Genomic DNA, 14,140 nt, shown 5'->3' with positions numbered 1-14,140 from the left:
ACCTGTTTCAGGGGAGGGCTGCAATCTTGGCCCAGCTGGTAGGCTGGATTCTGTGCCCTTGGGAATGGGTGTGTCAGGGAGCTGCGTCACCCAGGGACAGGCAGCAAACCTTAGGCAACTGTCTAAGAGGCAGATAGACATTCTGAGCTCCAACTTGTTTTTATTCTCAGCTGGAGGCCTATCATCAATGCTCTCCCTTATCCTCCCATTTTCCACTGTGCCAACCACCTGATCCACCTACACAGAACCTAGAGTTGGGCCTTTACTTGAGTTTTAAGGAGTTAATCATGCATGTGTTCCTATGGTGTGTCTGTTTCTGCAGAAGACAATAGATTGCTTTCATAAGAATTTTAAAGGGTTTTATTTTACTCTCTGTTTGTTTGTTAGGGTCTCACTCTAGCCCAAGCTGACTTGAAATTCACTCTGTAGTCCCAGACTGGCCTTGAACTCAGAGATCTTCCTACCTCTGCTTCTCAAGTGCTGGGATTAAAGGTGTGTGTCATCAAGACTGGCTTGCTTTCTGGATTTTTGTGACAAGGTCTTTCTGTGTAGGACAGAATAGCTTCAAATTCAAGACAATCCCCCTGCTTCAGCCTCCTAAGTGCTGAATTACAGGCATATACAACCACACAGTGTTTTAAAGAGGTTTCTGACAGAAAAATATTAAGTGCTACCTATAGGAAAGAGATCTAGATTGATAAATGGAGAGGATTGGATGAGCATTAATTTCCTTAACTTTGCCTAAAGCAAAATGATAGATATGGTGACTGAGACATGAAAGTGACTGAGGCCAGGCATGGTGGTACATGCCTTTAATCCAGCACTTGGGAGGCAGAAACAGGAGGACCTGGCATACTCATTTTCTTTCTCTCCCTCTCTGGCATAATCATTTTCTTTCTCCCTCTCCGTCTCCCTCTTTCTATCCCTCCTCTTGGTCTTTCACCTTGTAAATAAAGCATTAAAAAAAACAATAAAACAATAATGACAAACAAATAAAAATCAGGAAAACTTTCAAATAACTTAGAACAAGGTTACATCCATTTCAAATTTCTTTGGGACCATAAATTTCCGGCCTTAAGGCTAAGGCTCAGAGAAATAGTGACACCAAAAACAACAACAACAAAAAAGATCTAAATTAATTCCTCTTAGTCCACTATCACTTGGTCTGCGACGGTACTGTTCCGTGGATGTAGTGCTAATGCCATCTTACTCGGAGAAGAGGCTTGAGCTCCTAGTGGTTAAGAGTACCACTAGACCAGGGCATGGTGGTGCACACCTTTAATCCCAGTACTCAGGAAGCAGAGGTAGGAGGATCACCATGAGTTTGAGGCTACTCTGAGACTACATCGTGAATTCCAGGTGAGTCTGGGCTAGAGTGAGACCCTACCTCAAAAAACAAACAGGGCTGGAGAGATGGCTTAGTGGTTAAGCGCTTGCCTGTGAAGCTTAAGGACCCCGATTCGAGGCTCAATTCCCCAGGACCCATGTTAGCCAGATGCACAAGGGGGCGCACATGTCTGGAATTCGTTTGCAGTGGCTGGAGACCCTGGTGAGCCCATTCTCTCTCTCTCTCTGCTTCTCAAATAAATAACTAAATAAAATTAATTAACTCTGTCTTCCTCTCTCTCTCTGTCACTCTCAAATAAATAAAATTTTTTTAAAAAAGGGCTGGAGAGATGGCTAAGCAGTTAAGCACTTGCCTGTGAAGCCTTAGGATCCCGGTTCAAGGCTTGATTCCCCAGGACCCACGTTAGCCAGATGCACAAGGGGGTGCATGCGTCTGGAGTTCGTCTGCAGTGGCTGGAGGCCCTGGCGTGCCCATTCTCTCTCTCTCTGTCACTCTCAAATAAATAAATAAAATTTAAAAAATAAATTAAAACAAACAAAAAAGACTACACAGACAGCCCAGGATGGCTTAGGCCTACTGAGACTGATACTGAAGACGACATATGGGGAGAAAAAAGAAAATAAGAGGCCAAAGCCAGCTTCATGTTTGGCTGAGGAATCTGTGACTCATACCAAGTATGTGGGCTAGGGTTTCAGACATGGCATCTAAGGGGGGGGGCACAACAAATTGGGTTAAGAGTCTGTCTTTGGGAAGACAGATCACTTTGGAATGGAGGATGCTGGTACTCTGCCTAGAAGAGAGGTGAGTGGTGGGTGCCACAAATAAGACTGTGAAAGAAACGAGGCCTCTGAGAAATAGAAAGAGAGGCCTATAACTCATGTGCTAATATAAGTGAAATTACAGTCCAGAATTTGTACCAATTTTGGAAAAGATGTCTACTGGATTCCTTTTAGGAACTTCCAAGGAGAAGAAGAGAGAAGATAATTAGCCTCATGCAGCTTTGGAAAAAGAAATATTTGAAAGTCTGCATTGCTCCTGACGATGGACAGTCCAGGAGAAAGGCAGACATGAAGGGACAGCAACCAGGCCAAAAGTTGCAGTCATGAAAAAGACTATGCTCTGAAAAGACAAGAAAGTACTGCAACATGCTCTCTGGACACAGAATATGAAGAGCAAGTGGCTGGCAGAACAAGGTCTGATGGGGCCAGGCTAAAATAGCAGCCTTTCTTTGGGAGGGGCTTCCAAAATTCATGATGGAATGCAGGAGCTGTGCTTCTCTTTCCGTGATGTCACTGATCTAACTCAGTCAAATACCAGACAACAAGGACTGATTCAAATACATATTCAGAAAAACTACCAAGGCCCCTATCTAAAGGCAATGTGGGAGATTAAAGGATGTAGCTCAATTGGTAAATGCTTGCTTAGCATATCTGAAGCTCTGTTTTTGATCCTTAGCATGGCATAAATAAAGCATGTTGAGGCATACCTGTAATCTCAGCACTCAGGAAGTGGAGGCAGGAGGATTAGCCATTCAAGGCTACGTAGTAAATTGAGGCCAGCCTGGAATACCTGAGACCCTGTCTCTAGGAAATAAAATTAAAAGAAAGGAAGGGAGGGAGGGAGGGAGGGAGGGAGGGAGGGAGGGAGGGAGGGAGGGAGGGAGGGAGGGAGGGAGGAAGGAAGGAAGGAAGGAAGGAAGGAAGGAAGGAAGGAAGGAAGGAAGGAAGGAAGGAAGGGAGGAAGGAAGGGAGGAAGGAAAGCAGGCGGGCAACCTGCACACTCTCAAAGGCCAGAGACCCCATGGAATAAATTACAACATGTGCTATGATTGGCAGAACATCCTAGGAGAAGACTGCACCAGGGGAAGGATAGTAGTAGGGTGGCCTGGAGTGGCATTTAGTCAGCTGGAACCCTGCAGAGCCTCATGCGGTAATCTTATTCTGCAGTGAGGCACAGAACTTCTTGCTCCCCTCCTCATTGGATCTAGAAACTGATGATAAACCAGGCTGATTCCCAGGGAATCAGTGAATGAATGACTAGATAAAGCTCTAGCCTCCAAAAAGTCAGAGGAAGGGGATGTTTGTTATCAGGGCAGGACAGAATTGCTTTGGCTCCCTAGCTCTTTCTATTTTTTTTTTTAATTTTAAAAGATTCTTTATTTTTTAATTTATTTGAGAAAGAAAGAGGCAGATAGACAGAGAGAATGGGCACACCAGGGCTTCCAGCTGCTGCAAATAAATTCCAGATCTATGTTCCATGTTGTACAGCTGGCTTACATGGGTCCTGGGGAAATGAAACTGGGTTCCTTGGCTTTGCAGGCAAGCACCTTAACTGCTAAGCCATCTCTCCAGCCCTCCCTGGCCCTTCTGTTACTTACTTCAAAGCCAGATAATAATCACTGTGGCTTTAAATTCAGGTTTTCAATCTGTTTTCACTGTTATGAGCTAGTGCTTCAAGCAGAAAGGAAAATAGGAAAGACACAGAGACAGGTTGTTAAGAGATCAGCAGCTTGCCAAATTAGGGTTTTAACCAGACTACTTCTAACTTTATTTTATTTTATATTTTATTGTTTTTTTCTTTTTTTTCTGTTTTTTTTAATTAATTATTTATTTATTTGAGAGCAACAGACACAGAGAGAAAGACAGATAGAGGGAGAGAGAGAGAATGGGTGCGCCAGGGCTTCCAGCTTCTGCAAACGAACTCCAGACGCATGCGCCCCCTTGTGCATCTGGCTAACGTGGGATCTGGGGAACCGAGCCTCGAACTGGGGTCCTTAGGCTTCACAGGCAAGCGCTTAACCGCTAAGCCATCTCTCCAGCCCTTTTTTTGGTTTTTTAAGATAGAGTCTTGCACTAGTCCAAGCTGACCTGGAATTCACTATGTAGTCTCAGGGTGGCCTTGAACTCATGGCAATCCTACCTCTACCTCCTGAACACTAGGATTAACAGCATGTGTCACCACACTCGGCTTTCTAATTTTATTTATTTATTTTGAGGTAGGGTCTCACTCTAGCCCAGGCTGACCTGGAATTCACTCTGTAGTCTCAGGCTAGCCTCGAACTCACGGCGATCCTCTTACCTCTGCCTCCCGAGTGATGGGATTAAAGGTGTGCACCACCACGCCCGGCTCTAATTTTGTTTTTTACATTAATGCTTACTGCATTTACATAAAATCGGAACCACCTATTGAATTTTTCAAAAAAGGTTTAAAAAGGAATCTTTAATATCTACTCTTTTGCTCTCTTTCCTGAAGGGACTTTACTATCACTAGAAAACCAGAGAGCAAAAGAATAAGAAAAGGAAAATAAAACAGTACTTACATTTAAGAAAACACAATCTTAGTCTCTTTTTATTCCCAGTATTAGAGACTGAATCTATGATCTTATATATGCTAGGCAAGCATTCTACCACTGATCAGCATTCATAACCTTTTTTATTTTGAGACAGAGTCTCATCATGTAGCCCTAGGCTGTCCTCAAACTCACAACCCTCCTGTCCTTCCAAGTAGCTGGGATTACAGAGGTGACCCACTACATCCAGATACTAAAGCAATCTTTTTTTTTTTTTAAAAAAAAAAAAACACAATATTTTATTTCTTTATTCATTTGAGAGAGAGAAGAAGAGGCAGAAAGAGACAATGGGCACACCAGGGCCTCTAGCCACTGCAAAGGAACTCCAGACACATGCGCCTCCTCATGCATCTGGCTTACATGGGTCCTGGGGAATCAAACTGGGATCCTTAGGCTTCAGAGGCAAATGCCTTAACCACTAAGCCATTTCCCCAGTCCCCTAAAGCAATCTTTTGAGAGCATTAGTTGGAAAGGAGAACTAACTCTACCCTGAGGGAAGAAGGCCCTGTAAGGAACCTAAGCACCCAGCAGGCTTTCCCTGCCCGCCATTGCTTGGTCAAGACAGGGTCTCATTATGTAATTTAGCTTTGTCTGGAGTTCAATCCTACAGCCACCTCCGTGATAGTGCTGGGATTACAGGCACGTATACCTCCACTAGCTCTTGAGCAGGATTTGGTCTATCTAATAAAAAGCCTCATGCTGGTTGGCCAGGTCCACAGATGAGTGCTGCTTAGTTCAGGTCTCCACTGTCTACCCACACCCCCTTGAGCAACTCACTCTGGTCGGCAGATCACCAGGTCTCCTTTGTTGGTGCCATAGGCCAGGCCAAGCCCTGGCTCAGGCAGCCAACGGGCAGAGTTGATACTGACATGTCTCCGCTGGTCAGCAGGCATGGGGTAAAGGACGTTGAAAACTCTCTAAGTAGGAGAGAAAAAGGGAAGAGAATGGGAGGAGAAAACATTTGTTACCAAAAACAACAACATTCTGGGAGTAAAAAATTAACCACAGGTAGGAGACTTTAGGGTAGGAATGGGGTGGCTCTCAATTTATGTCTGAGAGCTTGGAGAAGCAAGAGAGAGTGGGACCCTCATTTTCAGGACAGCCAGGTCTCTTTCAGGAAATACTAGGGCATACTTCATGCACTCTCAGAATCTCTTAGCACTCCTCACTACATTATCATCTAGATCCTATATACACCGACTGACCAGAACAACCAGGGAGAAGCAACCTGAACTGGAAGTTCTATTACCATGGAAACCTCAGAGCTCTCAAGCAATGGGGAATTGGAGGTGACTGGGTGGGGAGGTGGGAGGGGATGATAACAACAAAGAACATTCTTAATTCTATCTAATTAAAAAGCAATGTTAAAACTGCTATTGTTAAGGAAACCTAAAAGGTATTTAGATGAGTGTGCAGGGCAGAGGGGAATCTTGAACATGCAGGTACACAGCTAGACTTCCTCCTAGCTTATATAAATCACCATTAGACTTATTTTTTTTTCTTTCTTAAAATTTTAATTTATTAATGAAGAAAGAAAAAGAGACAAAGAGCAAGTGGGCTACCAGGGCCTTTTGCTGCTACAAACCAACTCCACATGTATGTGTCACTTAGTGCATCTGGTGTATGGGTACTGGAGATTCAAACCTTGGCCAACAGTCTTTGCAAGCAAATGACATTAACTAGTGAGCCATCTCTCCAACCCCAATCTCCATTTCTCAAAGGGAGAGATTCTCCTTTCAGTGTACTTTGCTACTGTGCCCAAGCTATTGTGTCCTGAGAGTAGCATCAAGAGTCTCAGCTGAATATATCCAAAGGACTCATCTCATTTCCTTAGAAGTACATGCTCAAACATGTTTATTGCTGCTCAATTTATAATAACTGGGAAATGGAACCAGCCTAGATGTCCATCAACTGATGAGTGGATAATGAAGATGTGGCATATTTATACAATGGAGTTCTACTCAGCGGTAAAGAAAAATGAAGTTATGAAATTTGCAGAAAAATGGATGGACCTGGAAAGGATTATACTAAGTGAGGTAACCCAGGCCCAGAAAGCCAAGCGCCACATGTTCTCCCTCATATGTGGATCCTAGCTACAGATGACTGGGCTTCTGCGTGAGAATGAAAATACTTAGTAGCAGAGGCCAGTAAGTTAAAAAGGAGACATAAAGGGAAGAGAAAGTAAGGGAGGAGGGTACTTAATAAGTTGGTATTATATATATGTAAGTACAATGATTGAGAGGGGGAGGTAATATGATGGAGAATGGAATGTCAAAGGGGAAAGTGTGGGGGGTGAGGGAGGGAGGGAATTACCATGGGATATTTTTTTATAATCATGGAAAATGCTAATAAAAATTAAAAAAACAAAGTCTCAGCTGAGAGGAAAGCTAGCCACAAGATCTCTTTGGCCACTAACCTGGAAATCGTGTAGGAATCATCATCAGAGTCAGGCGTGGTAGTGCACGCCTTTAATCCCAGCACATGGGAGGCAGAGGTAGGAGGATCACTGTGAGTTCAAGGCTACCCTGAGACTACATAGTGAATTCCAGGTCAGCCTGGGCTACAGTGAGACTGTAACTCGAAAAACCAAAAAGTGTGTGTGTGGGGGGAGAATCACCTTCAGTAGAGATTCTAGCAAGCCAGTAGAAGTATGGAAGGTGGAGAATTTCACTTAGATTTGAGCTCTAATGCTACATATAACAATTTGTCTAGATTTCGCTTTAAAAAGCAATGACATTCAAATAGGGAGACCAAGAGATGTGGGACACAAAATATCTGAGCTGGTACAAGCTTATAAATGGTAACTGCTGCTACCAGGAACATGCTCTGGGGTCTCAAAAAGTCTTATGAATAGGACAAGAGGTTAAAAATCTATAAACTGAAATTTATTTCCCTTCTAGGATCCCCCAGAGTTTAAAATAAAATTTAAAAAATATTTTGGCCAGGCATGGTGGTGTATGACTTTAATCCCAGCACTTGGGAGGCAGAGGTAGAAGGATCTCCCTGAGTTTGAGCCTACCCTGATACTACATAGTAAATTCCAGGTCAGCCTGGGCTAAACTGAGACCCTACCTCAAAAAAACCAAAAAAAAATATATTTATTTACTTGAGAGAAAAAGGCGGGGTAGGAGAGAGAATGGGCACGCCAGGCCTCTAGCCATTGCAACTGAATTCCAGATGCATGCATCACCTTGTATATGTGGCTTACATAGGTACTGAGGAATCAAACCTGGATCCTTGGGCTTTGTAGTCAAGTGCCTTAACTACCCCCACTTTTATTATTTATTTATTTATTCAGGCTTTATGAAGCAGGGTCTCACTCTAGCCCTATGTAGTCTAGGCTGAACTGAAATTCACTATGTAGTCTCAGGCTGGCCTTGAACTCACAGCTATCCTCCTACCTCTGCCTTCCAAGTGCTGGGATTAAAGACATGCACACCATACCCGGCTCCCCCCACCCCCCGCCATTTTAAATCTGTAAAATAGAATGAAGTCTATCTGCCTTTATTTGCTCCTAAAGCTGATGGAAGGAAGAAAAACAAGAGTAAATAAATGTTAATGTGATTCATAAAGCAATATTCATAGGATGAATTTAAGGTGTTATTATATATATCATATATATATATATATTTTGGATTTTTCAAGGTAGGGTTTCACTCTAGTCCAGGCTGACCTGGAATTCACTATGTAGTCTCAGGGTGGCCTTGAACTCATGGCAATCCTCCCAAGTGCTGAGATTAAAGATGTGTGCTATCACACTCGGCTTTAACTAATTAATTATTATTATTATTATTTTTATTTATTTATTTTGCTTTATCGAGGTAGTGTCTCACTCTAGCTCAGACTGACCTGGAAATCACTCTGCAGTCTCAGGGTTGCCTTGAACTCATGGCAATCCTCCTACCTCTGCCCCCCAAGTGTTGGGACTAAAGGCATGCGCCACCACTCCCGGCCCTAATTAATTTATTTTTGAGGCAGGTTCTTGCTATGTTGCTCAGGTTGACCTTGAATTCATGGGCTCACATGATCCTTCTGCATCAACCATTTCCAGCTTAATAACTAATTATATTTCTGATTATCCTAATGAGACATTATAAAAGGAAAACAAAATTAAAGTATGAAGAAGCAAAAAGTAGAGCTGGGGAGATGGCTCAGTAGTTAAAGGTGTTTGCTTATAAAGCCTGTCAGTCCAGGTTTAATTACCTAGGACCTGAGTAAAGACAGATGCACAAAGTGGCACATGTGTCTGAAGTTCATTTGCAGTGGCAAGAGGTTCTGGCATACCCAATCTCATTTATCCTCTCTTCCTCTTTTTTTTTTTTTAAATAAATAAAAGTATTTTTAAAAAGTGAAGTAAAGGGCTGGAGAGATGGCTTAGCAGTTAAGCGCTTGCCTGTGAAGCCTAAGGACCCCGGTTCGAGGCTCGGTTCCCCAGGTCCCACGTTAGCCAGATGCACAAGGGGGCGCACGCGTCTGGAGTTCGTTTGCAGAGGCTGGAAGCCCTGGCGCGCCCATTCTCTCTCTCTCTCCCTCTATCTGGCTTTCTCTCTGTGTCTGTCGCTCTCAAATAAATAAATAAATAATTTTAAAAAAAAAGTGAAGTAAAAACTGGGCTGGGCATGTTTGTGCATACCTGTAATTGCAGCCCTCAAGAAGCTGAGTCAGGAGGATCTCAATTTTGAGGTCAGCCTAGACTACATAGTATGGCCATGTCTTAATGCACACCCAATCCCCCAACAAAGAAGTAAAAATCAAGCTAAAGGTCCACTCCAGAATTTGGGCAGACCACGCAGCCTGAGATTTGAGGACACAGGTGCATTTGCCTTGGGAACCTACCTGCAAGGCCTTTGCCAGTAGAGTCTCTGGAATGTAGAAGATACACCATACACAGTCAGCATACTGACACATGTACAGAGGATCCTGATACCTGTACGTTTGCAGGTATGGTGCTGAGAAACATGCCTAGTAGCTAATGATACTCTCTCAGAATGCCCTTGCTATGATCCTGCAGTTGAATGAGCCTTAAAAAACAAACAAACAAACAAAAAACTGGCTTTGGCTTGTTTTTAAGACTGACTGCCCTGTGTTTGCTGCATTAAGAACCTCCTACCCAGCATGGTGGCCCATGCCTGTGATCTCAGCACTTGGAAGGCAGAGGCAGAAGAATCGGGAGTTCAAGGCCAGCTCAGGCTACATGTGACCCTGTCTCAAATACCAAACCAGGGTCTGGGGAGATGGCTCAGTAGTTAAAGGTGCTTGCTTGGAAAGCCTGTTGACCCAAGTCTGGTTCCCTAGTATCCATGTAAAGCCACATGCACAAAGAGCTGCATGTGTCTGGAGTTCATTTGCAGCAGCAAGACCCCTTGCACAGCAACACACACACACTCTCTTTCATGCATACAGATTCAAACAAAATTAAAAAAAAAATAAAACTCTTGGAAGTTAGCCAAGGCCCCTTAAAAGTTTTGATCTAAGGGCTGGAAGGATGGCTTAGTGCCTTAAGGTGCCTGCTTGCAAAGCCTAAGGACCCAGGTTCAATTCCCCAGAATCCATGTAAGCCAGAGGCACATGGTGGCACATTCATCTGGAGTTTGTTTGCCCTGGAGCTCCCAACTTTCATAAATAAATAAATTAATAAAAAAGTTTTGGGGGCTGGAGAGATTGCTTAGTGGTTAAGACACCTACCTGAGAAGCCTAAGGACCCAGGTTCAATTCCCCAGTACCCAAGGACGCCAGATGCAGCACAAGGTGACACGTGTGTCTGGAGTTCATCTGCAGTGGCTAGAGGCCCTGGCATGTCCATTTTCTCTTTCCCTTTCTCTCTCTCTCTCAAAGAAATCAATGAAATATTAAAAAAAAAAAACAAATTTTGAACGGGGTGTGGTGGTGCATGCCTTTGATCTCAGCACTTGGGAGGCAGAGGGAGGAGGATTGCCATGAGTTTGAGGCCACCCTGAGATTACATAGTGAATTCCAGGTCAGCCTTGGCTAAAGTTAGACCCTACCTTGAAAAAACAAAACAAAACAAAAAAGTTTTGGTCTAAACACTAAGGACCCTACTGAGGAGGGCTCTCAGGGAAATGAAGATGGGGTGTGCATGTGAAGGATACAAGACTATAACCTATGTAAGATCTATATACATATGGGAATTTAAAAAGTTTTGGTCTAACTAAGAAAAAAAAAACAATGATGCTGAGCATAGTGGCTCACACCCTTAATCCCAGCACATGGGAAGCAGAAGGATCATTAGAAGTTTGAGGCCAGCCTAGATTCCAAGCCTGTCTTAAGGGGCAGAAAGGACACAATAGATGTTATGAATTTCAATCCTATTCACTGAAAATGTGGTTGCCTGATATGTAGATACTCTCCTCCTTATAAAAACACATTTGGCAGGAACTTTGAACAAATTCATAGCCACTGCTTAGTACTTGGCCTCACTGACTAGTGACTCAATAACACTCTTTCCTTTTTGCTCTTTAAATCATAAAATGGGGCTGGAGGGATGGATGAACAGTTAAGGCACTTGTCTGCAAAGCCAGAGAACTCAGGTTTGATTCCCCAGGACCCACATAAAAGTTATACACAAGCTGGCACATGCATCTGGAGTTTGTTTGCAGCAGTTGGAGGCCCTGGAGTGCCCATTCTCTTTCTCTCCCTCTTTCTCTTTCTGTCAAATAAATAAGTAAAAATAAAATATTAAATCATAAAATGTGGTGTGGTGCCTTTATTCTTTCTCTGTATGTAAAGTAATAACCAGTGTCCTATCCAGTCTAAAGGTTCCATGGTTAAATACAAACAGGAAAACTAGGCTCTGATCACATATTTGTGGCTAGGAGCCCTTGGTCTATTTCATGTTCTTCATCCAGATTTACCTAGGTATAAGTGTTAATTTCAATGGGTTGAATGAAGGAAGGGAGGAGCCCTAGGATTGGGTGGTGAAACTCTGTATAGGCCTGCCAATAGATTCTCCCTAAATTAACAGCTACATATAATAGCAGGGAGCAGAGTAGAAGGACCAGAGAAGGAGGCATTGTAAAGAAGAAAATAAAGAGGCTTTAGTAAACCAGATTCCTTAAGGGTTATTTTTTCAAGATAGAGTCTGCTCTAGCACAGCTGACCTGGAATTCACTATGTAGTCTCAGAGTGGCCTTGAACTCATGGCGATCCTTCTACCTCAGCCTCTGGAGTGTTGGGATTAAAGGTGTGCACACCCATGCCGGCCATTTCTTTCTTTCTTTTTAATTTTATGTATTTGTTTATTTATTTGACAGAGTAAGAGGGAGCGAGACAGGGAGAAGAAAGAGAGAGAATGGGCATGCCAGGGCCTCCAGCATTTAACATGAGTCCTGGGGAATAGAACCTGGGTCCTTTGGCTTTGCAGGCAAACGCCTTAACTGCTAAACCATACCTCCAGCCCTTTTTTTTTTTTTTTTTTTTTTTTTGAGGTAGGTTTCACTCTAGCCCAGGCTAATCTGGAACTCACTCTGTAGTCCCAGGCTGGCCTTGAACTCACAGTGGTCCTTTAAAGAGCTGAGATCAAAGGCGTGCACCACACATCCATACTTCTTACTACAGGAAGCTGCTTTGAGGAGACAACTACCCATAAAGTCAGTGTAACAACTGCACCCTGGCTTAGGATAAATAAAGCCTGTGGTATTAGAAAGCAGTTATTAAAGGCTTAGCCCCTTCAGACCTTGCTAGTCTCTTCACAACTCTTGTAGCTATAGGAATCCCAGGGTCGTGGATTGTCCTCTGGTTCTGGTCTATGACTTGCCTCACATTTCAGTTCTCTGGTCCAGCACAATCCCTTGGAGCACTTGCCTATCCATTCCTCAAAGCTAATAGGGAATAGGAACTAAAGAAAATGGTCCCCAGATAAAACTGAGGTCTTGTCTCTTATTTAAAGACAAACCAGAAAAGAATGAAAGGCCAGTGAAAAACCTTTGAAGTTCAGAGGAAGTCGGGCATGGTGCTGCATACCAGTTATCCCATCACTAGGGAGGTAGAGGCAGAAGGAAGTTCAAGGCTGGCTTGGGCTATGTAGTGAGTTTCAAAGCAGGCTGGGCTAAGTTATAAAAGCCCTGTAAACCAAACAACACAACACAAAACAAAATAAAACCAGGAGAAATGTATTGCAGCCCTCAATAAGATGCCTCCTTTTGCACTGCATGTCAATAGAGCTCAGCCCATGAGACCCAGCAACAAACTAAGATCAAGCCAGATAAGCAGCTAAGAACTTTGTGGTTGTTACATTTGCAAATGCCATCACCTGTGAAGTTGGAACCTTGCAGTGGTAATATCGTGCAGCTGGCAGATCTGCTTTACATCAAGACGACAGAAGCTGGCTGGAACAAGAGAGTGACTGAAAATGAAGATGCAAAGGCCATGGGATAGAATGGAACATACAAGTTACTGGGGCTTTTAGAAAGAAATGACTGGGGCAAACACTTTTTAGAAAGCATGGGATACTTCATATTTTCAAGAGGTGACTGTCCAAGAAGATAGGAAAATCAGTGGAAAGTAGATGGTAAGAGACAGCCGAACCTTTCCTTTGGAAATGGATGGGCACACACCTCATCAAAGACTAAAAAATGCTTGGTGGTGCGTGCCATTAATCCCAGTACTCAAGGAGCAGAGATAGGAGGGTCACCATGAGTTGGAGGCCAGCCTGAGATTATATAGTGAATTCCAGGTCAGCCTGGGCTAGAGTGAAACACTGCCTTGAACCCCCCCCCCCCAAAAAAAAAAAGAATCAGAATATTAAGTCACTGAATTTTCCTCTTTTATTTACTTGAAGCAGGAATAACAAAACTATGAAAATGAGTGAGACATTCTTCATTTTTAAGAGAATGATTCTCAATAGTACCTTTGTTCAATTCTGGCTTATTAATCTGTGAGGTGCACTAATGGTTATGAACAGGGTGTATATTCATGTTGGAACAGGGAAGTACAGTGTTAGGTTGGGAATGGCTCCCAAGATGGAATCACCATGGTCAGCAGAATAGTGACAGAGGCATGGGGAAGTGGACTATCTACATTCTTCACGAAACTACCTAGTCATTATACCCCTCCTTGCTTAACAATGCCCCAGGTCATGGTTTCCTGCACCCTTATCTTGTAAGTCACCTGATCACAGTTCTGTTGGCACACCCTAGCTATTAACAAACGAGTTCTTTTTCCTTCCTCACCTATAAAGTTCACTACCTGAAAACTCAGGTTGGCTGTGCTCCTCTCTTGTGAATCAGCCCTGGAAGCTCCTCTGCTTCTCCCTAATAAAAGCTTTCATCTTTGCCTCAGAGTGGTTTGTATGGTCTTGGTCACTCCCAAACCTTACAGCTGGTGCCGTGACTCGGATAGAAGGCTCCCGGGTGCCCTCTTGGGCGGCCAGACCTCCTTCCTCCTGACCAGACCACTGAGCTGCACTGATCATCTGACTGCCTCAG

General features: G+C 43.4%; 1 protein-coding gene across 7 annotated transcripts in view; it reads right to left on the bottom strand.

The window, feature by feature from the left end:
* The window catches only part of Ambra1 (autophagy and beclin 1 regulator 1), a 281,415-nt gene that overhangs the window by 18,943 nt on the left and 248,332 nt on the right, over positions 1–14,140 (bottom strand). For all 7 annotated transcript variants that reach the window (XM_045153306.1, XM_004657205.3, XM_004657206.2 and 4 more), the window contains one exon: positions 5,475–5,614. In XM_045153306.1, the coding sequence (XP_045009241.1) occupies positions 5,475–5,614 (140 nt within the window). The remainder of the gene's footprint in view (positions 1–5,474; positions 5,615–14,140) is intronic.

Source organism: Jaculus jaculus, chromosome 1, assembly GCF_020740685.1.
Source record: "Jaculus jaculus isolate mJacJac1 chromosome 1, mJacJac1.mat.Y.cur, whole genome shotgun sequence".
Taxonomy (NCBI): Eukaryota; Metazoa; Chordata; class Mammalia; order Rodentia; family Dipodidae; genus Jaculus; species Jaculus jaculus.
This window is presented reverse-complemented; position numbering and strand designations above follow the sequence as displayed.